General features: G+C 35.4%; 3 protein-coding genes across 5 annotated transcripts; all 3 read right to left on the bottom strand.

Annotated features, from left to right (window-relative positions):
* Positions 1-1,375: 1,375 nt before the first annotated feature.
* LOC133697405 (ankyrin repeat-containing protein At2g01680-like) lies at positions 1,376-4,501 on the bottom strand. The gene is made up of 3 exons (XM_062119918.1): positions 3,973-4,501; positions 2,764-3,173; positions 1,376-2,506 (listed from the first exon to the last, which is right to left on the bottom strand). Exons 1-3 carry the CDS (start codon positions 4,274-4,276, stop codon positions 1,631-1,633), a joined length of 1,590 nt encoding a protein of 529 aa, XP_061975902.1. The 5' UTR covers positions 4,277-4,501; the 3' UTR covers positions 1,376-1,630.
* A 1,807-nt stretch (positions 4,502-6,308) lies between these two features.
* On the bottom strand, positions 6,309-14,905 carry LOC133696540 (receptor-like protein EIX2). Of its 3 annotated transcripts, XM_062118754.1 has the most exons (6): positions 14,539-14,905; positions 13,352-13,468; positions 12,313-12,390; positions 11,995-12,158; positions 6,707-10,406; positions 6,309-6,609 (listed from the first exon to the last, which is right to left on the bottom strand). In XM_062118754.1, exon 5 carries the CDS (start codon positions 9,795-9,797, stop codon positions 6,711-6,713), a length of 3,087 nt encoding a protein of 1,028 aa, XP_061974738.1. In that variant the 5' UTR covers positions 9,798-10,406; positions 11,995-12,158; positions 12,313-12,390; positions 13,352-13,468; positions 14,539-14,905; the 3' UTR covers positions 6,309-6,609; positions 6,707-6,710. The 3 variants fall into 3 exon arrangements, with proteins under 3 accessions (XP_061974738.1, XP_061974740.1, XP_061974737.1); XM_062118756.1 differs by having other exon boundaries at positions 6,707-9,257; positions 9,410-10,406; positions 12,313-14,905; XM_062118753.1 differs by having other exon boundaries at positions 12,313-13,468.
* A 3,225-nt stretch (positions 14,906-18,130) lies between these two features.
* LOC133697077 (receptor-like protein EIX2) lies at positions 18,131-21,525 on the bottom strand. The gene is made up of 2 exons (XM_062119421.1): positions 18,527-21,525; positions 18,131-18,429 (listed from the first exon to the last, which is right to left on the bottom strand). The coding sequence occupies exon 1, from the start codon at positions 21,513-21,515 to the stop codon at positions 18,531-18,533; it is 2,985 nt and encodes a 994-aa protein (XP_061975405.1). The 5' UTR covers positions 21,516-21,525; the 3' UTR covers positions 18,131-18,429; positions 18,527-18,530.
* Between the last annotated feature and the right edge of the window lie 427 nt (positions 21,526-21,952).

The following is a 21,952-nucleotide window of genomic DNA, read 5'->3' as shown; positions in this document are numbered from 1 at the left end:
TTTTGGATCACTCGAGTTTACCTTCTAAACTTTTTGACCAAGACCTTTTTTCATGTTGACTCCCGAGTCAGTTTTTAAAATTATTATAATTACTTTTTATCCATACACTAACTTGGGTCAACCCTGTTTTACCCTCCCGACTTGTGACCAGACCTTGACTTAATCGCCCCCTGCGTTGGGTTTTAAAACTATAATAATAATCATTTTCATCCATATATTGACCTGGGTTAACCCAAGTTGACCTTTTTTGATTCGTAACTTGAGCCTTACCCTGGATCGATTCCTATATCTTGTTTTAAAATTATAATAATAACAATTTTTATTTTTACGTCAACTCGAGTCAATCTGGATTGACTCTCTTAACCTGTGATCCAAGACTTGTTTCGGGTCGATATTTGAGTCAAGTTTTAAAATTATGATAATAACATTTTTATTTTAATGTTGACTTGAGTCAATCTTGGTTGACTCTTTTGATACGTGACTCGGGTCTCGTCCTTGATCGATCCCCGAGTTGAGTTTTAAAATTATGATAATAACTATTTTTATCTTTAATTTAACCCATATCAATGGTCAAGTAGACTTATGACCCAAGTCTTAACCTAAGTTAGATTTTAAAACTATGATAATTATTATTTTTATTCTTTATTTGGCTCAGGTCAATCAGGGTCAACTCGACCCGTGACCTATGCCTTGCTCCTAATTGATTCCCGAGTTATAATTTGAAAATATAATAATAACTATTTTTATTCTTATATATTTTAATTTGATAATTTTAGAGTTGATCCTTTTTTTAGAAAGATGTTTTAAAAATAAAAAAAATAACAAATATTGTATCTGAAAATTAATCCTCTATATCTTTTATTTTTTTAAAAATACAAAAAATTATTCCAAAATTTAATCAAACGCTAGCTTAAGCAGTTTGGCAATTTGGGATGTGTCATAAAACCCTAAATCTGATCCTCTGTGTAGGGGATTAAACGGGATATTAGATTCTTTGCCTTGATTTTGTCAATACCTCTACTAATCAGATTCTATATCTAATATCTAATTAGGTGAAAACGAATCATTAACGTGCTGTTGAAGGTGTCATATTGGCCTGTTGGGCCTCATCATATGATGATATGTTCTGATCAGGTCAAAGCTCAGCGGCTTTGACTGAGCTTGTGAGCAAACTCATTCCTGAATTGAATTTGATTTGATTCAATATCCTCCGATTCAAGATGGAGTAGAGCTCAGTCTACATAAATCAACCACTGAACTTCTTTCTAGTAATGACCGCAACCATACCAATCGACCTAGAAATCTTTCTAGTGATTGTCAACCAATTTCTACCATGGGGTCAAAAACTACTCGATCAACTTAAGAAGCTGCTAACTGAAGGCAATTGCAATGGACTATCATAATTCACCTGAATTTACAAAAATCTACTTTCATATTACAAAACTGGAGAAGACCAGTCAAAACTTCCTTGCGAACCCTTAAATCCAAATCCTATAACCAACCATCAAGTACTGTTACTCTGCATATTGGCTGGGAAAAGAGGGATAAAAAACACTAGTGCAGACGACACCAAAGAGACAAAATGTAGTTAAAGCATCCCTTTTTACATGCGTATTTTTCAATACACTATTTATAAAGCATAGATCTTCTCCAGTTCAGAGTTGTACTCATCAGGATCTGATATATTTGTTGAGTGCACTGACCAGGAAAATGACTTGCTTCCACTTGCCCTTTTTATGCGCCTCTGGGAGTCCCGGAAAAATCCAAAATGCTGTCGGAAAACAAAGTAGCACATGCTTGCGAGTGTCCCGACAAGAATCGGTACCCCTGTTAAGGTTATGGTTATAGCCATCCACGAACTTTTCTTTCCTACAACCACAAATGCTATAGATAGAAATGCACCACAAGTGCAAGCACATGCAGCCCACATCAGCTTGTTAACTACAGAGACTACCTGTTTCTGAGCCTGGGTGTCCCAGGCCACCAAAGTGATCTGAACCACGACAACAGCTAAAGATATAAAGAGAGATGTTGCATTTAAGAGGCAGAAAACTTGGAAACCAACACTGTCAGCTATATTGGCTTTCCCTGTTTCAGCTCCATCCTGTATATATTGCCCAGGCAAGTTGAAGATAGCCAAGAAAGCAATCGAGGCAAAAAGAACAGCAACAACAGTGACAGAGTTGGTTGTATTCTGGACAGCTTCTCTATGGAGTTTCCTTAGTTCCTTTGCAATGCCAGAAACTCTTCGGTTGGTTTTTTCATTTTGTATAAGTTGTGAATGCACCTCATGCTTGATATCACTAACTGTCCTCTTAAGTTCCATTGCTTCATCCATTTGACCAACATGCCTAGCATGCTTGGCACCAGCCTCTATGAGAGCTTCCTTGATTTCCAAAGCAGATTCTCCATATTGGAGTTTATCCGCCAAATCCATCGCAGTTTCACGCTCATTATTGATGATGTTGACATTAATAGATGTATAGCTCAGCAAAAGGAATATTATCTGCGAAATAGAGAACACAGTATAAGTATGACGTGGCTGGAAAGAGAAATGACAGGAGAAAACTCCTTGAACAGTAGTACCAATGCTGCCAAAGAAGATCCAGCGAGAAACAAGTAAGCTCATAATCCACCCCATGAATCAACACATCAGATTTGGTCATTAAATAATACATTTGAGGTGAGAATTAATGGAGATGAGACAAGAAAAACAAGAATGACGCATTCTCATCTTCAACTAGCAATCGTCAGATAAAGTACCTGGGGACGAGATTTCCTTGTGGCTATATGCACTGCCGTGTTACCCTTCTTGTCACGCTCATTTAGTATTGAGTGATCAGCAAGTAATATCTCCTCAACGACAGAAGTACTCTGACCCTTTACAGCCATGTGGAGTGCAGTTTGGCCTTTCTTATCTTTGATGCAGACAATTCCAGAATCACGGGCTATAAGAACTTTCACTATATCAAGAAGACCATACCTCGCAGCCGTGTGCAAAGCAGTTTTCCCATTTTTACGCACTATCCTCATTGAGCTGACATCAGCATCCAATATGGCATTCACCACATCCAAGTGATTTTTAACAGCAGCTGAATAAAGGGGGCTAGTATTGGAGGAGTCGCATAACTTGCAAAGCTCAGGCCACATGGCCAAAAGTTCCTTCACAATGCCTAAAACCAATATTCAATACCATAAAGAGTTAAGCAACCTGCCATCAACTTCTAAGATTACAAAACACTGGCAGTGAGGCACATTCCTAAGGGTAAACATTCAACGTAGCTATCCTACATGACGAAGCTCAACCTTCATGAACAAAATCTCCCAAGCCTCAACGATTATGCGAAGCAAATGTGCTATTTGACTATGACCAATTTCAATCGGCAGTGATCTATATAACTTTTAAAAAAGTAAATAAAGTTGAATTGCTACTTTGACTGACCATGTTTATCAAGCAAGAGCTATATCGTGATAACAGTTGTTTTTAAAATGATTTTTGTTTTGAAAGACATCAAAATAATATTTTATTTTAAACAAGATGAAACACTAAAATGGAACAAAAATATTTTAAAAATTCAAAATTTTTAAAAATTACTTTTAAAGCGCAAAATCGAGTGGTATCTAATTGAATTTATATTCTGAAGCCCCTCCTCCCTCACACGTGTCTAATCAGGGAAACAAACTATAACCTAGACCTTTCATTTCATAGAAACAACACAATTGTCATGCGTTTTAAAAAATAAATATCACTAAGCTGTTTGAAATTGAAGCCACAGACCTCCAATCACACATATACAGTGGAGATAAGAGAGGATTCAAAAGAAAAAACAAAAGCCATTAAAACAAAGGCAAAAACTTTACAAATCAAAATCTAGAACAAAACAATATTGCAGCCAACGTAATTTGTGAGCATATGACAGACAAGATGGCAGTAATTAAGCATGCAACTAGAGCAAGTAAAAGAAAACATACCCAAGTGACCCTTCTTAGCAGCAAGATGGAAAGCATCCAAGCCAGACTTCGACCTGATCTTAACAGTTTCAAGATCACACCGCTTTATCAAATAACTAAAAATCTCTTCCAAATTATTATCAGCGGCTATATACAAAGCAGTTTCTCCTGCATCAGTCTGCAAGGACATTAGATCGGAAACATCGGATGGCTGATCCCCCACTATCTGTCTCAAAGAATCAAGGTCGCCCGATCGGACGGCTGAGAAGAATGCCTGGTGGGCTATGAAGCGTAGTGATGACTTTGATGGCTCCATCATCATCATAACAACAATAATATCAATATTAACTCAATTGATATACATAACATATGGGTTTGTTTATTCAACAGAGAGGGGAAAATACAAGCAGCGATGAAGCACCGAGTGTGAAGCTGTCATTCAATTCTCTTTCTAAAAAGTTATCTTTTTGAGGTTTCTTTTCTTAGAGAGAGAGAGGGGGTGAGTGAGAGAGGACAAGGTGCAAATGATAGTTTTTAGTGATGGAGGGTGACCTTCTTCTGAGTAGGGTCATGCATTGCTGACTTTGTTTGTTTGGAAATAATTGAGGGAATTATTTTGTAGTCCTTGTATTCTAAATATTCAATGACTTAGTCCTTTTAGTCTTAAAACAAATATAACTTAGTACAAAGAAAATAAACACTAGCTAGTACAAAGAATAAGGGTTGAATTCGACATAAAAAATTGAAATTAAATGATGAGTGATGGGGTTGAAATAAGATTTGATATAAAAATTAAATGAAAAATTTAATAATTAAAGATGAAATTAAAGAAAAAAATCAATTAAAAGAAGATAAAAAAAAATAGCAATTAAAAAAATAAGGATTAAATTGAATATAAAATATTAATGGTAGGACATTCCCATATTTTAATTTATCATTTTTTTTCTATTAATATTTTATATACGTGAAAGATTAAATTGCCTATAAATCATCTTGATTATAACAAAAAAATCAAAATGAAAAAATCCTTTGAAATGAAGTTTTATTTTTGTTGCTTCCTAAAGCAGTTTTGTAATTTAATTGTGTTTGAAAAGTAAAAATATTTAAAAGGCACTTGATTAAAGTTAATATTTTTTTTTACTTATAAGACTAATTCATTCATTTAACTATAATGAAAGTCGTAAGTCAAGCTTGTCTCTAATCAACTTGTTAATAATTAATGTGTATTTATAAAAATACTAAATTATCCTTTATTTGCTAAGTTAATGGATGTTTTTATATAGAGCAAAAGTAGAGAAACTCTTGTTCATTTAGTTTCTAAGTAATAAATGGTAGTTTGCTCTTGATAAAAACAACAAACAAAATAAAAAATAAAAAGCTTACTTACAAATGTGAAGAGGGTAAAACTTAATTAAAGTCTACTTGGTACGTTCATGATTAAATTGATTTTTAAAAGGACACAACCCTGATTATAAAAGATATACAAATGTGTATCTACAATGTCCAATACTTTCCAACGTGATTATCATGTTTCTTTATAAAGAAGAAGAAGAAGAAGAAGAAGAAGAAGAAGACGGCGACGGCGACGGCGACTTGCAAGTGAATTGCAGGGATGACTGCATGAAGATGTCGATTACCCATGTGATTGTCTCTCCACGATCTTCATATCGGCTCCCCCACGGGCGACGTGTTCCTTAATTAATACCATTAAGGTTAGGGCAAGTTCTTCAACATGCATCCTCACGTTAATTTATGTTCATGGTTTTGTATTATGATGTTTAACAAGAATTCTGAAATATAATATTTAGATGTTTCATGTACAGTTGATTTTTCATCATTTATCCCTCGTACGCTATTTTTTATATAAAATAATCTCAATCTCTATGTTTTCTATTTAAAAAATCTTAAATATTGTTGTTTTGTATCTCATTCAGTTTCTCAAGTTTGAGCCATGATAATGAAGATTTTATTTATTTTTCATTACATTTACTAGTCAAAAAATATCTCTGTGCTATACCAGTACAAGTTTCTCCTTAATTGCCTGCGGGATATTAATTAAGCTAAAAATATCTGTTCCGAAGTTGTTCTCTCCATATTAGTTCTCCAACCATAGACTTTAAAAATGAAGAAAACGAAAGAATTAATCATATATTATTTTATCTCAAGAATTCTCATAAGGCATCGCTTCACTGTTGGTTCAAAGAGGGTTGCGACTTACATCATTCAAGAACTAGATTTCTATTTAAGCTAGCTATTTACGAGGAATGTGATTTGCCTTCGTCTATTTTCTTCTATATTTTTAACAGATATAAAGACCAAATAGAATGGAAAAAAAAACAAGAAGAAGAAGAAGAAGAAGAGAAGAAACAGCACTGGCTATTAGTTACCAATCACAATTGACTCCAAGTCCCAGTTATAACTGAACTTTCTCAAACAAGTTTCAGAAAAACTCTCTATTCATTATGGGTATTGTAAGCTATAACAAACATAAATCTACATACGTTCCAGTGGCATTCATCTAGCATCACGAGTATTGAGGCAAGATGTCGAAAATGGATTCAAATCCATCCATGCTCAGACATCATAGATCGATCACAGCACAACTATGCTTCCCCTGAGTTTGAGCATAGCTTTATTCAACTTTTCTTTCAATATATGCTGTAGCAAGAAGAATTTACAACACCGTTAGTATGAGCAGGGTTGTAAAGATTTCTCGAAGGCAAGTCAATAATAGAAAGAGAGATCAAGAACTAACCTTCTCAAGCATGTCCTCCAAATCTGTCTCCATAAATCTTTCTTGTTAGATGGTTTTTGCTTACCACAATCATCACTCGGAACTTGTTGTAAATTTTGTCAACTAATCGAAAAAGCGCATCCCTCCAGGAATCCTTGAAATATAGCGTGCTAGAAACTCCTACGAATCCAGTCATAAAACCCACTCCCATACCGCCATAAAACCAAAGAATTTCGAACTCATCTTCTGGTCTTCCCTCATCAGGAGGCAGTGCCACTTCTTGGCAGTCGTCAAGTGGAAACCCGCAAAGTCCACTGTTCCCAGCGTAGATGGATTTGTCATCTAAAGTTTGGAGCTGATTTCCTGATGGAATGCGTCCAGATAACTTGTTGAATGACAAGTTCAAGGCACTTAGGAAATTCAATTGAGAAAGGCTTGCAGGAATCAAGCCAGAAAGTTCATTTCTAGACAAATCAAGCGATTGCAACTGTCTCAAATCTCCAATCTTCCAAGGAATTTGCCCCTTAAAATTGTTTCTAGATAAATTCAGGTTTCGTAGCTCCAACAGATTCATAAGCTGATTTGGAATCTCTCCAACAAACCTGTTTCTTGAAAGATCAATGGAAAAGAGAAACGGAAGTGTTTTAGTGTATTTCAGCTGCATTCCCTTCATATAAACCCAAAGGTTCTCCACGTATACCACAGACTGAAACCCAAAAATATCATCAAATATCGTAGGACCGTATGGCCATTGTTCTTCCACTGAGAACTCATTTGCAATCATTCCAGTAAAGTTGTGAAAACAGGAGGGAATAGTTCCGGTCATCTCATTGTGTGCCAAGCTCAAAATGCGAAGAGAAGTGAGGTGGCAAAGTTCCTGAGGAATCTCACCTTGAAACCTGTTGGAATGAACATCAAGCACTGACAGTGAAGATAGCCCTTCACCTATCCATGGAGGAATAGTACCATTTAGCACATTTTCACTGAGATCAAGAATTTGCAAGTGTTTTAGCTTCTCTAACGACGCAGGTACTTTTCCCTGCAAACTATTGTTTCGCAGGTGTAAAGATCGAAGTTGCTGTAGAGAACCCAGAGAACGTGGAATATGATCATCCAGAATGTTACTAGACAGATCCATCACGCGTAGATGCTGCAACTTGCTCCAGCAATTCGGAATTCCTCCTGAAAACTGATTTTCTGAGAGATCAAGAAATCGTAATTCCCCCATCTTGCATAAAGAAACTGGGATGTTCCCATTTAAGGAATTGTTGGATAGATGCAACAGGGTCAATCGTGGCATCATGTTGCCAATATCTTGGGGGATTTGGCCTCGGAGAAAGTTGTTGGAGACGTCTAATTCAATCACATCTGAAGGAAAAGGAGTTAGAGGACCCTCGAACTTGTTGGAATACAAGTATATGAATCTGGAAGAAGCATCGAAAGATTTTCTCAGCTTCGGCAAGTTTTTTCCAATTTGATTAACAGACAAGTCCAATAATACAATAGTGGAGGAAATGTTTTCAAACCAATCCGGAATTCTATCCGAAATGCTAGTGTTAGACATCTCTAATATTGACAGATTTTTCTGTGTTTGGAGCCATTGTGGAAATTGGGGTCCAACTTTGCAAGAAAACAATGCAAGCTCTCGAATTTGGAAAGGAGGTACCCAAGTGGGACGAAGATCAAGAACTAGTGAGTTAAGGTACAAATACAAGGTAGTCAACGAGGCGAGCTTTGAAAAGTGACGTTCAGAAACTATGCCACTCAATGAATTGTTATGGATATTCAAAAACTCAAGATTGAAAAGCTGCCCAACGCTTTCCGGAACACTACCATTAAGGTAATTATGGGAGAGGTCTAATATTTTCAAACTTGATAGTCTTCCAATCGATGCTGGGATTGGACCTGAAAAGGCGTTAGAATAAAGATTGAGGTTGACTAGATGCTTATAGCTTCCTAAACTATCTGGAAGACTACCTCTGAGTTGATTAGTTTCAAGAACCAAACTCTGTAAACTGTTCTGCAAGCAGCTAGTTGGACTGCCAAAAGGTTGAGAAATCTCACCACTGAATTTGTTGTGAGACAAGTCAAGCTCACGCAAATTGCATAGATTCCTCAAGGTTCTTGGCATTTCACCCTCTAGTTCATTGTGAGAAAGGTCAAGGAATGCAAGTAGATTTAAGTTACCTATGTCACTGGACATGGAGCCTCTAAAACCATTCTCCCTTAGATTAAGAGTTTGAATTCTGCTAAAATTAAATAGCCATTGGGGGACGGAGGAATTGAAGTTGTTGGTGTTGAGATCAAGAACGGTAAGAGATGTAAAATTAGTTTGCAAAAAGAGAGGAATGTGAGGAAGGGAACAAGAGGATAAGTGCAGTTCTACTAGAGAAGGAAGCATGTTTACTGACTCTAACCAGTCCATGGCCTTGGTAAGTTTCAAACCTGAAAGGTCCAAGTGTTCCAAAGAAGGAAGAGCGGATGCCCACTGGAGTCTATCAACTTTCAAGCCATAGTTCCAACTAAGATCAAGGTACTGCAAGTTTGAAAGATTTCCAAGATGGTGGGAAACCTGTCCGTTGAAAGATGCACGAGAAAGGTTTAGGTATTTAAGATTTTTCAGAGAACCTAGAAAAGCTGGAATTTCAGCACCTTGGAAATTGTTGAGGCTCAGGTCTAGATAATCGAGACGTGTCAAGTTAAGTAGAGAATGGCTGATCTCACCTCGCAAGGTAGTTTTGTTTGCAAATGAAACCTGCCGATTTCGTAGATCAAGCTGTACAACATGGCCAGTTATGTTGCTACAGCATACTCCCTTCCATGTGCAACAGTCTTCTCCAATCCAAGAAAGCAATTGGCCTGAATCATCTGTGAGGCCTTGCTTGAACTTGAGAAGCGCATCTCTCTCCCTCTTGATACAGCTCAAGTTCGAATCAGCTCCAATTCCATTGAATACAAGATTCACAATCAAAAGAAGCACAAGATTAAAAACAGTAGCAAGCGTTTCCATGCTCACCCAATTCAAGAAAAACTGGAATAAATATTTTGCTTGTGTGTGCAAAAACAGGATGCATAAACTTGGAGAATAATAGATATTGATATAGATATACATACATAGTTCTTCTCTAATTTTGATCCTTCACCCACTGAACAGGGGGAAGACAACTTTTACTTTGCAAGGTCGAGTCATTAATGGGAATTGACACCAAATTCTCAAACGCGTAGATTTTTTTGTATCAATTTCTGGTGAGTCCAAAAGTCACATTCGTGGCGGTCTCGCTGCAAGTCCTAATCAGAAATGCTTTTTGGTTATTTTTAGAAGTAGTCCCTCTTGTCTCAGGTTGATTGGAACTTGGTCACTTAAGAATATATCTATAAATGGGCAATACTCCGCACAGACCAAAGACTTCTGATATTCAAAGTCTAATATTAAGACATTTTCCATTTTTTCTACAGCAATACCGATCCAGTTAGCTTTGCGTGCAATGCAAGTTTCCAGGCTTGTTCTGTTTGTGATGACTTGTCTGCATTTCCTTCACCCTTTAGTATATTCACTTCACATTATGGTTACAGAGAAACTCCTATTTGAATTTGGACTTTTTTCTGCATTGACCGTTCAAAGTTGGGAGCAAATCCTATCAAGTGGTTCCTTCCAATCCAAAGTGAAGATGAATATGGATGGTTTTGGACATGCAAACATGGACTCCAAGATTCTCCAATCCTAACAAAGAAAGAGAACATAAATTAGCGTTGGATTCCATGTTTTGGCCCTTGTTACTTGTTTAGGAGAATTTATGATTTTTTTTTCTTCAATTGATATGGTAATGATTAAAAGTATGTTTGAGAATATTATTGGATTGTTTTTTAAAATGCTATGTATTAAAATAATATTTTTTTTATTTTTTAAAAATCATTTTTGATATCAGTATATCAAAATAAATAATTTGATAAATACAAATACAATCGTTTGATAAATAAATTGTCAAGTGAAAAATCAAATATACCACCTTTGAAGACTGTCTTGGCATTGTCTTCCCTACATATGTACATTACAACTTGCTTTATGGAAGTACTAATTATTTGAAAGTTTCAAATGGTTGTGACTTTGGTCCCTAACTTTTATTCTTTTTGGCAAAAGATAGAATTAGGCAGCAGTACTGGCTCTAATACGCCTAGGCCCTTGCACATATCATAGGCACTCCAATTGGAGAAAGGGGTGGAGAAATATATGCTCTTTTTTTTTCCTGCAAATTAAACGTCCCCAATCTTCCAATTTATCAATATACAAATTTAAATTAATTACATGTGTCTGCAAATATAGAGTATCACAAATGGAAGTTCATAAAAAACAAATAACAGTGTTAAAGTGGCAGATCCAATCATCATCAACAACTCAACTACAGCCAGCCAATTTTTAAGGTAAAAATGATTATTTACGCATATCAAGTGCAAAAATTATATTATATATGTCACTTACTTTAAAATATGTCTAAGGATGCAGGATTTCGGAATAGTTTTAGAATTTTGATCTAAGTTCCATTAATAGGCGTAGCCCTTCAAATTGATCCAATGCCTTTATTTTTTAAATCCATGGCATCAATAAGTCACCCAGGAATCATATGGTAAAGAATCGTAGCTTGAATGCTAGTGCTATCACAACCAAAAACATTACCACACTTGGCACAACAATTATGGGCAAGGGTAATTAGCATGATTTACACACATCGCAGAGGTGTTGGTTTCTACACATTATTGATAGTTTCCAACCGCAACTACAAAGAAAGCTTATGTTTAAATAACCATAAGGTTGATTAGAATTGGATGTGAGAGCAAAGTGGGGGAATATTTGCAAAGAGCAAATGTAGGTCTTTCAAATTATCAAGATTTTCTTGACTTTATATGAGAGAGGGTTGTGACAGGTTATTGTTATCATTTGTATATTTCAAAGCAATTGGTCTTGAGGGAACCAAGCATCACTGGATTTCTATCAGAGAGTCACCATTACAAATCATGGGAATGACTTGACAAACAATTTATGGCCAATATTAATTCGAAATTGATTTTGTTCAACTAAAAAAAAATACCATTATTTGTGGACTTCTTAATTTAAAAGCTTAGGCTGCCACCATGTTGAAGGGGCAGAAACAAAGCTGCAATGTGAACGCAAAAAACTAATCTGATGGTATACAACCTTCATAGGCTGAGCAAGGAAAATGACCATCCATTTGCAAAGGGAAAGAAAATAATCCAAAATATTGAGAAAATATTTAAACGTGAAACACATAATTGAGAGAATAGAAACTGAGCACCTTGTCAAGGTATTCTTGCCGTTTCTTGATCAGACCCATGTAATCCTGGTCTTCAACACAGAGTTAGGGCCTTAGAATCAGCACCAGGACCATCACATTGAAGGGGACCTAAATTTCGGTATAGATCTTCCATCTAAAATCTTCCAGCGTTTATTCTCAGCAGCCTACAATTAAGCCATGTAGAAAATTATTATTGCATGCTTCTCTGAGTTCATATGGACTTTATGTAAGTTGTGATCACAATATCTATAAAGTTCCTACTTGGCTAATTCTCCTAATATTTGAATAACATGTAATAGAACATTAAAAAGAACATACTCATTTGTTTTGCCTTTCAAATCCACGGTAGCTGGATGTATAAAGGTTTTCCAATTGAAGATGCACCAGAGCTGGCTCCTTTACTCGGAGTGACAAGGACGATTGGGAAAAAAAAAAGTGATCTCAGTAACCAAATTAGCTAACAATAAGCAGGGAAGGTGGCGAAAGCAGAAAAACCAATGTAAAACCTGAGTTTGGAGATAAACAAATTAAAACATAAACATTTTCCCAAAAAACAGTAGTGAACATCTCAAAACAGTTTTTTTTCTTGCTTCCAGATTTTCACAGCATTCAATTCAGTTTTTTTTAAGTAATTCAACTTGCAATGCCCTTCCCACTTCAATTTATACCATTAATTCCTTAAAAATGTAACTAATCTGACCAAGATTCTCAAGACATTCCACTTTGTACATAAGTTCTTCCCTCTACTTTTCTTTGTCAGTCTTCAGCTTCTTATTATCTTTTAATTAATGGCAATGGCAGCACAACTTTCCTGCTAAAACCGTGTGCTGACTCTGTTTTATCTGTTACTGTTTCTGTTTTTTTCCTAACCTGCCTTTGCAACTCTCCAACATGCTTATATATGTTCTTAGCTGTAGCAAGCAACTCGTTACTCGTCTACTGATTCCATTTCAATTCCCTTTCTTTATAGACAATCATGGACTTCATCGTTTGAGCTAAACAAGTAAATTATTCTGCAATTTCATCCCCTCATCAACTATCTTTGGCCTGTCCATAACCTCCTGTTCAAGCTCATCAATTCTTGAGTATCGATTTCTTAACATATCAAGCAGCACATTATTTGCAAAGAAAGCACTGGAAAAAAAAACGCTGTTAAGGAAAAAAGAAAGTCGGGAAAACAAACCCAAACACACAAGAGAAGATAAACAAAAGACAAACTTAACACACAAAGACATTCCAAGAAAGAATCAAAAGTTCCTAACCCTAGAGCATACAGCAACCCTAGAACATACACCTGTGACAGTAAGGAAAAAGGAAAAGGGGAAGAAATTTCAATTAATTGATAAGAGAGATTCACCTTGTTCCAAATCAGTGGGAGATACTGTAAAAGAATCCAGACGGACCAAAAGCCAAAAACACTCAGGAAGAGACATTGATTTATACCAGTGAATAATACTTGGAATTCCATCAAACACTGTGAAACATAAAAGAAATCTGTAAAGCAAACACGTGTACACAAAAAAAGAGAGCCAAGAATCATTATTACATTAGAATTCCTAAATCAATTCCACATTGAGTGGAGAAGTTATAATTGGTTTAGTCAAATTTGAACCACAAACTCATTGTTATTTGAAGAAGAACTATTTGTTGTTTGGCATAGTTCCTACACATAACAGGAAACAGAGTCATCCACGAACCAAACGCAGTGTTGTAATCAAACTAAATATCAAACCAGTATCTACCAACACCCTTGACCATTGAAGATAATCTTCACATAAAATGCACAATCATCACACAGTTTGTGATCGTGCAACATACAAATGGAAAAACTCGTGAAAAATGACAACTTGAACACATGTCAAAGAAAGGTTGATGATAAGTAACATAGGCAATATTTAAAACCTATAATGCAAGAGTTGCTGCAGATGGCACATTCCCAAGAGAAACAACTCAGCACAAACAAATCCTTTAAAACAAATTTGACGTTCTTGCTTGGATGAATGTATATTTAAATATTATGGTTAGCTTCTTCTTCTTCTTCTTCTTCTTTTTCCAGTGCTTTCTCTTACACATAAAAAAATCCATGGCTAGCAGATTCTTCAATTGGTTTGAACCATTTTACAGGGAATTGTTTGATTTCCTTTTAGATAGAACGTTAAATATACATTCATCCAAGCAAGAACGTTAAATATACATTCATCCAAGCAAGAACGTTAAATATACATTAGATAGATGAAACCTTCCAAATCAAATCAACACAATCACCCATCAATTTATCTCATCAACCTCAACACTGGGTAGCCAAATCCATAAAAAAAAAAAAACGGAAAAACCAAAAGACTGTTAACCCAGCTAACAAAGCTCTGAAAACCCCCCAACACTGCTATTTTGACACTGAAATTGTGCGCATTCCAGCAATATGGCTGACAAATTGTAATCATAATGTAGAAACTCAAAGAAATACTCCCATCTAATTCAAGCCACGTCTCAAAACCGCCACAAAAAAATCAATCTAGCCTTGAGGACTGTTACTACCATACCTACCATGGACAAATCCCAGCAATGATGATGAAGAATCCCACAAAACGCAAGCCTCCCCTTCAATCACAGACTGCCTCTTTCACATAAACCCAAAATTACAAAATGTCATTTTACAGTGAGACACCGAATAGTAAAAGAGCGTTTCGTTTTAGTTGTTTTGTTGATGTTGATTATAATAGCCATGGTTTTGATAAAGACTTTCTGGACGGTGACTTTAGTATTATGCACCATTTTGCGGGCACGACTACGGGCATTTAAAATTTTAATTAAACGTAAAAAGTTCCGGAAAATTTAAGAAACATGAAAATAAATAGTTTAATAATAACAAGGAATTAAATAAAATGAAGAGGAAAAAAGTGAAAACAAAAGAAAAGCATGACTAGAAGAAGAAGAAGAAGAAGAAGGAATTGTGAGGCAAGCCCGGTTCACGTGGGGTCTTCACTTTTTTGCCCATGCAAGCATGGGCCTAGTTCATCAGGCCCGGCCTCAGAAAAATTTTAAAAAAAAATAAAAAGGAAAGGATTAAAAAGCGGACCATGTATTGTCCATGTCTTCTTTTCCAACGATTTTAAGTCACGACTCGCTGATTTTTTCACTTCAAGAGTGGATATGTGATCATTTTTCATATAAAAACACCTCCCGCCATCCCAAAGTTCAAAATTCATTTTTGTCAAGCAATTGAGGTCATGATCCAGTGAAAAAAGGGATTTATTTTCTTTCTTTGATTCTCTCTGTATACGTTTGTTATCCCCGTGATATTTTATATATTCACTGAACTTATAAGATATTCAGTAGACCTGAAAATTAATTGTGATGCACGTAAATTTATCCGAACATCTCGGATTATCAAAAAAGTTTCATTCTTTTCACATTTAAACTACAAATCACCAAAACAATTTTGGATTCTATTATCTAAATGAGAGCTCTGATCTCGCTATTTGATCCAAATATTAGCTCTTAAATGCCTACATTCAATTTTTAAACTTATATTCATGTGAGAGGATGAAATGGGTTCATTCTCGGTTTTAGTATATTCTTTCATTTTGAACGGTAAAAATAATTTACTCGGTGATTAGAAATGAGACGAGGCCGTTCTCAGTTTTAGTGTTTGATTGGTAACGAAGTTGTGTCTGTGTTTTAAATAAAATGCTAATACAACCTGTTTGGTAAAGAAAAAACTTAATTTACTGTTCATGGATCTCATAGTATTTTTGCATCCGAAACGCAAGGGAAAGAAAAGGAAGAAAATGTTGCTTCCAGCACATTGTTCTGGTCGGACCGGTTCCGACCCAATCAGTTCCGGTTTAAAGCTCAAAATGCATTGAACCAGGTCCGACTCAGTAAAATAAAAAATCAAAATTATTTTTTATTTTTTAATTGTGTTTTATTCGAAAAACTAGTGTTTAACATTATTCAATGACATTACATAAATTAGATAAAGATCACTTGATGATGTAGCATTTGCAGAATTTGATTGCAATCCCAATTTTGTTCCTAATTATATTTTACCTGATGTTGTTGCGCGCTTAAGAAATCAAAAAAACTGTAGTCCTTGTCGGATGTATTTCATACATGATGGAATTGTAGATAGTTTAATGAAACAATAAAAAATATTTTATATAAAATATTATTTATTTCATGATGTAATAACAATAGTTAAATTTACAATATTTAAATTAAAAACCATCAATATTAATATATATTTTTTAAAATTATTTTATAACCTCAATTTCAAAAGCATTATTAACCAAACATATTAAACTACTTTTTGCTCAACCTCAATTTCAACCACAGTTTTAACCAAACATATATTTTTTTCAAACCAACCTCAACTAAAAGTATTTTTTATAAAACAATTTTTTTCAAACCACAACCACAACAACAACTACAATACCAAACACACACTCTTTCATTTTGAATATTAAGAAATCTACTTAGTTTTAATATTTATTGACCATTTGACCCGGACTTTACCGCTAGGACAATATTTTTTTTAATAAAAAAATTTGAATGTACAACCTTTTTTGATATTTTTTATAAAAAAATATAAATCAAAACGCTTATGCATGCATATCATTAAATAAATCGATAACTATATATATTAATAAAGAAAGAAAACATCATTCATGGTAACAAAAGAAGAAACTAGAAAATTAAAAGATAAAAGTAGATTAATATATTTGACATCGCAACACATACTATTTATCTAGTTATGTTTAATGACTTTGTTAATCAAAATCATTTATTTATTTAATCAAATGACAATAGAAATATACAAACTCGTGAAATTAATTGAATAAAATCAAAGGGAAAAAATATTATGCAAAGTTGCACATATTAAAAATATTATACAAAAATAAATATTTTTTAAAATAAAGTTTATTTATGTAAAACATAAAAAATTGTAGATGAATTAAAATAGTCTTTTCAAAAATTAAATACATACAAAATAATAATTAAAAAACACTAGTTATTTAAAAGATGCTCAATAAACAAAAGAAAAAACCAAAGGGAAGGTATATTAACTAAAATATAAATTAAAAAGTTATTTTAAAAAAAATATAAATTAAAGAAGGGTATCACTTAAAAAAAAAGAAAAGAAAAAAGAGGTTAGGTGTTGTTAGGTCTAACAAACCACACTAAGGCCCCGGGCTCATTTTGAAATGGCATGTGTGTGAAGTGGACTCGTATTTTTTAACTATAATGTGCTAGCCCTAATTTTTTTTTTTAAAAAAAATGAAGTCAAACTACACGTTGTTTACTTTTCTCCGGATTTTATCTACTGTGGTGGCTAGAAAATCAGGGATTATAGTTTTTTGACCTGGAAACTCATTTTCTTTTACCATAAATACCTTGATAAATCCATCGATAACTTTAAAAATGCTTAAAAACTAGCACAAAAATCTAAAAATCAACCCTAAATAAAAAAATCTTCCTGAACTGAGATCTAATTTTTTAAACAATTTGAAAGTAAAAAAATATCTAAGTGGAGATGCCACATAAAACTCATTGACACCAAAATTAACTATTTGTATGGCCTGAATTGATGTTGATGTCAATTTTCATCTTTATCGTTAAAATCCAATGACTCTTTCTTTTCTCTCAAATAAGTAACTTCAAAATAAAGAAAATAAAGTTTCAGAATAGAGTTGATTTTGTTTTGAAATTTTAAAAATAAAAGGGACACAATATTTATAATTTGAAAAGCACAAGAATTACAATGAAAATTTCACCCAAAGTTTGAAAAGTCAACCATTTTCTCTGTTTTGCACTTTGATCCCTTGTTTTTTAATCCCGCTGTTTCCTATTAAATTAACCTAAATTGGCTTCTAATTCAGTTCAGTAAGGGCGGAAAAATAAAAGATGAAAAAAACACATTGTGAACAATGATTCCATGGAATTCTCAAAAGGCATCGCTTACCTGTTGGTTCAAAGAGAGTTGCGACTTGCATCATTCAAGAACTAGATTTCTATTTAAGCTAGCTATTTACGAGGACTGTGATTTGCCTTCGTCTATTTTCTTCTATATTTTTAACAGATATAAAGACCAAATAGAATGGAAAAAAAAACCAAGAAGAAGAAGAAGAAGAAGAAGAGAAGAAACAGCACTGGCTATTAGTTACCAATCACAATTGACTCCAAGTCCCAATTATAACTGAACTTTCTCAAACAAGTTTCAGAAAAACTCTCTATTCATTATGGGTATTGTAAGCTATAACAAACATAAATCTACATACGTTCCAGTGACATTCATCTAGCATCACGAGTATTCAGGCAAGACGTCGAAAATGGATTCAAATCCATCCATGCTCAGACATCATAGATCGATCACAGCACAACTATGCTTCCCCTGAGTTTGAGCATAGCTTTATTCAACTTTTCTTTCAATATATGCTGTAGCAAGAAGAATTTACAACACCGTTAGTATGAGCAGGGTTGTAAAGATTTCTCGAAGGCAAGTCAATAATAGAAAGAGAGATCAAGAACTAACCTTCTCAAGCATGTCCTCCAAATCTGTCTCCATAAATCTTTCTTGTTAGACGGTTTTTGCTTTCCACAATCATCACTCGGAACTTGTTGTAAATTTTGTCAACTAATCGAAAAAGCGCATCCCTCCAGGAATCCTTGAAATATAGCGTGCTAGAAACTCCTACGAAACCAGTCATAAAACCCACTCCCATACCGCCATAAAACCAAAGAATTTCGAACTCATCTTCTGGTCTTCCCTCATCAGGAGGCAGTGCCACTTCTTGGCAGTCGTCAAGTGGAAACCCGCAAAGTCCACTGTTCCCAGCGTAGATGGATTTGTCATCTAAAGTTTGGAGCTGATTTCCTGATGGAATGCGTCCAGATAACTTGTTGAATGACAAGTTCAAGGCACTTAGGAAATTCAATTGAGAAAGGCTTGCAGGAATCAAGCCAGAAAGTTCATTTCTAGACAAATCAAGCGATTGCAACTGTCTCAAATCTCCAATCTTCCAAGGAATTTGCCCCTTAAAATTGTTTCTAGATAAATTCAGGTTTCGTAGCCCCAACAGATTCATAAGCTGATTTGGAATCTCTCCAACAAACCTGTTTCTTGAAAGATCAATGGAAAAGAGAAACGGAAGTGTCTTTGTGTATTTCTGCTGCAGTCCCTTTATATAAACCAAAACGTTCTCCTCATATACCACAGACTGAAACCCAAAAATATCATCAAATATCGTAGGACCGTATGGCCATTGTTCTTTCATTGAGAACTCATTTGCAATCATTCCACTAAAATTGTGAAAACAGGAGGGAATAGTTCCGGTCATCTCATTGTGTGCCAAGCTCAAAATGCGAAGAGAAGTGAGGTGGCAAAGTTCCTGAGGAATCTCACCTTGAAATCTATTGGAATGAACATCAAGCACTGACAATGAAGATAGCCCTTCACCTATCGATGGAGGAATAGTACCAATGAGCACATTTTCACTGAGATCAAGAATGTGCAAGTGCTTTAGCTTCTCTAACGACGCAGGTACTTCCCCCTGCAAACTATTGTTTCGCAGGTGCAAAGATCGAAGTTGCTGTAGAGAACCCAGAGAACTTGGAATATGATCATCCAGAATGTTACTAGACAGATCCATCACGCGTAGATGCTGCAACTTGCTCCAGCAATTAGGAATTCCTCCTGAAAACTGATTTTCTGAGAGATCAAGAAATCGTAATCCCCCCATCTTGCATAAAGAAACTGGGATGTTCCCATTTAAGGAATTGTTGGATAGATGCAACAGGGTCAATCGTGGCATCATGTTGCCAATATCTTGGGGGATTTGGCCGTGAAGAAAGTTGTTAGAGACGTCTAATTCAATCACTTCTGAAGGAAAAGGAGTTAGAGGACCCTCGAACTTGTTGGAATACAAGTATATGAATCTGGAAGAAGCATCGAAAGATTTTCTCAGCTTCGGCAAGTTTTTTCCAATTTGATTACGAGACAAGTCCAATAGTACAATACTAGAGGAAATGCTTTCAAACCACTCTGGAATTCTATCCAAAATGCTAGTGTTAGACATCTCTAATATTGAAATATTTTTCTGTGTTTGGAGCCATTGTGGAAATTGGGGTCCAACTTTGCAGGAAAGCAATGAAAGGTATTGAATTTGGAAAGGAGGTACCCAAGTGGGACGAAGATCAAGAACTAGTGAGTTATTGTACAAATACAAGGTAGTCAAGGAGGTGAGCTTTGAAAAGTGACGTTCAGAAACTATGCCGCTCAATGAATTGTTATGGATATTCAAATACTCAAGATTGAAAAGATGCCCAACGCTTTCCGGAACACTACCATTCAGGTAATTATGGGAGAGGTCTAATCTTTTCAAACTTGATAGTCTTCCAATCGATGCTGGGATTGGACCTGAAAAGGCGTTAGAATAAAGATTGAGGTTGACTAGATGCTCATAGCTTCCTAAACTATCTGGAAGACTACCTCTGAGATGATTAGTTTCAAGAACCAAACTCTGTAAACTGTTCTGCAAGCAGCTAGTTGGACTGCCAAAAGGTTGAGAAATCTCACCACTGAATTTGTTGTGAGACAAGTCAAGCTCACGCAAATTGCATAGATTCCTCAAGGTTCTTGGCATTTCACCCTCTAGTTCATTGTGAGAAAGGTCAAGAGCGGCAAGTAGATTTAATTTACCTATGTCACTGGACATGGAGCCTCTAAAACCATTCTCCCTTAGATTAAGATGTTGAATTCTGCTAAAATTAAATAGCCATTGGGGGATGGAGGAATTGAAGTAGTTGGTGTTGAGATCAAGAACGGTAAGAGATGTAAAATTGGTTTGCAAAAAGAGAGAAATGTGAGGAAGGGAACAAGAGGATAAGTGCAGTTCTACTAGAGAAGGAAGCATGTTTACTGACTCTAACCAGTCCATGGCCTTGGTAAGTTTCAAACCTGAAAGGTCCAAGTGTTCCAAAGAAGGAAGAGCGGATGCCCACTGGAGTCTATCAACTTTCAAGCCATAGTTCCAACTAAGATCAAGGTACTGCAAGTTTGAAAGATTTCCAAGATGGTGGGAAACCTGTCCGTTGAAAGATGCATGAGAAAGGTTTAGGTATTTAAGATTTTTCAGAGAACCTAGAAAAGCTGGGATTTCAGCACCTTGGAAATTGTTGAGGCTCAGGTCTAGATAATTGAGACGTGTCAAGTTAAGTAGAGAATGGTTGATCTCACCTCGCAAGGTAGTTTTGTTTGCAAATGAAACCTGCCGATTTCGTAGATCAAGCTGGACAACATGGCCAGTTCTGTTGCTACAGTTTACTCCCTTCCATGTGCAACAGTCTTCTCCAATCCAAGAAAGCAATTGGCCTGAATCATCTGTGAGGCCTTGCTTGAACTTGAGAAGTGCATCTCTCTCCCTCTTGATACAGCTCAAGTTCGAATCGGCTCCAATTCCATTGAATACAAGATTCACAATCAAAAGAAGCACAAGATTAAAAACAGTAGCAAGCGTTTCCATGCCTACCCAATTCAAGAAAACTGGAATAAATATTTGGAGAATACTTTGCTTCTGTATGCAAAAACAGGTTGCTTAAACCTGATGAATAAAAGGCTGTTTCCTTGTCTCTCTCCACACACACACATATACATACGTAGTTCTTCCCTAATTTCGATCCTTCACTCAATGATCAGGTGGGAAACAACTTGTATGGTTCAAGGTCAAGTGATTAATGGGAATAGACACCAAATTCTCAAACGCGTGGTTTTTTTGTCAATCAATTTCTTGTGAGAACAATTCATATTCGTGGCGGCATTGTTATCAAACGTCTTGGTTTCTTGAACAAAAGAAAAATTAGTGGTCCAGAAAGCTTTGGGAGAAGGATGTACAAAAACAAATCATGAATGAAAACACAAAAAAAAGTATAGAAAGTATCGGTGTTGTTCCGGGAAGGGGCA

The sequence above is a fragment of the Populus nigra genome, chromosome 6, assembly GCF_951802175.1.
Source record: "Populus nigra chromosome 6, ddPopNigr1.1, whole genome shotgun sequence".
Taxonomy (NCBI): Eukaryota; Viridiplantae; Streptophyta; class Magnoliopsida; order Malpighiales; family Salicaceae; genus Populus; species Populus nigra.
The sequence above is the reverse complement of the archived record's forward strand: the minus strand, read 5'-3'. Positions and strand labels throughout refer to the sequence as shown.

Bases quoted from the DNA above. Each gene is read 5' to 3' on its own strand.
- LOC133697405 (XM_062119918.1), bottom strand. From the start codon at position 4,276: ATGATGATGATGGAGCCATCAAAGTCATCACTACGCTTCATAGCCCAC. The intron at 3,174-3,972 runs GTATGTTTTCTT...TATTGGTTTTAG, and splicing joins TGCTAAGAAGGGTCACTTGG to GCATTGTGAAGGAACTTTTG. The intron at 2,507-2,763 runs GTACTTTATCTG...TCTATTTCGCAG, and splicing joins CAAGGAAATCTCGTCCCCAG to ATAATATTCCTTTTGCTGAG.
- LOC133696540 (XM_062118753.1), bottom strand. From the start codon at position 9,797: ATGTATATCTATATCAATATCTATTATTCTCCAAGTTTATGCATCCTG.
- LOC133697077 (XM_062119421.1), bottom strand. From the start codon at position 21,515: ATGGAAACGCTTGCTACTGTTTTTAATCTTGTGCTTCTTTTGATTGTG.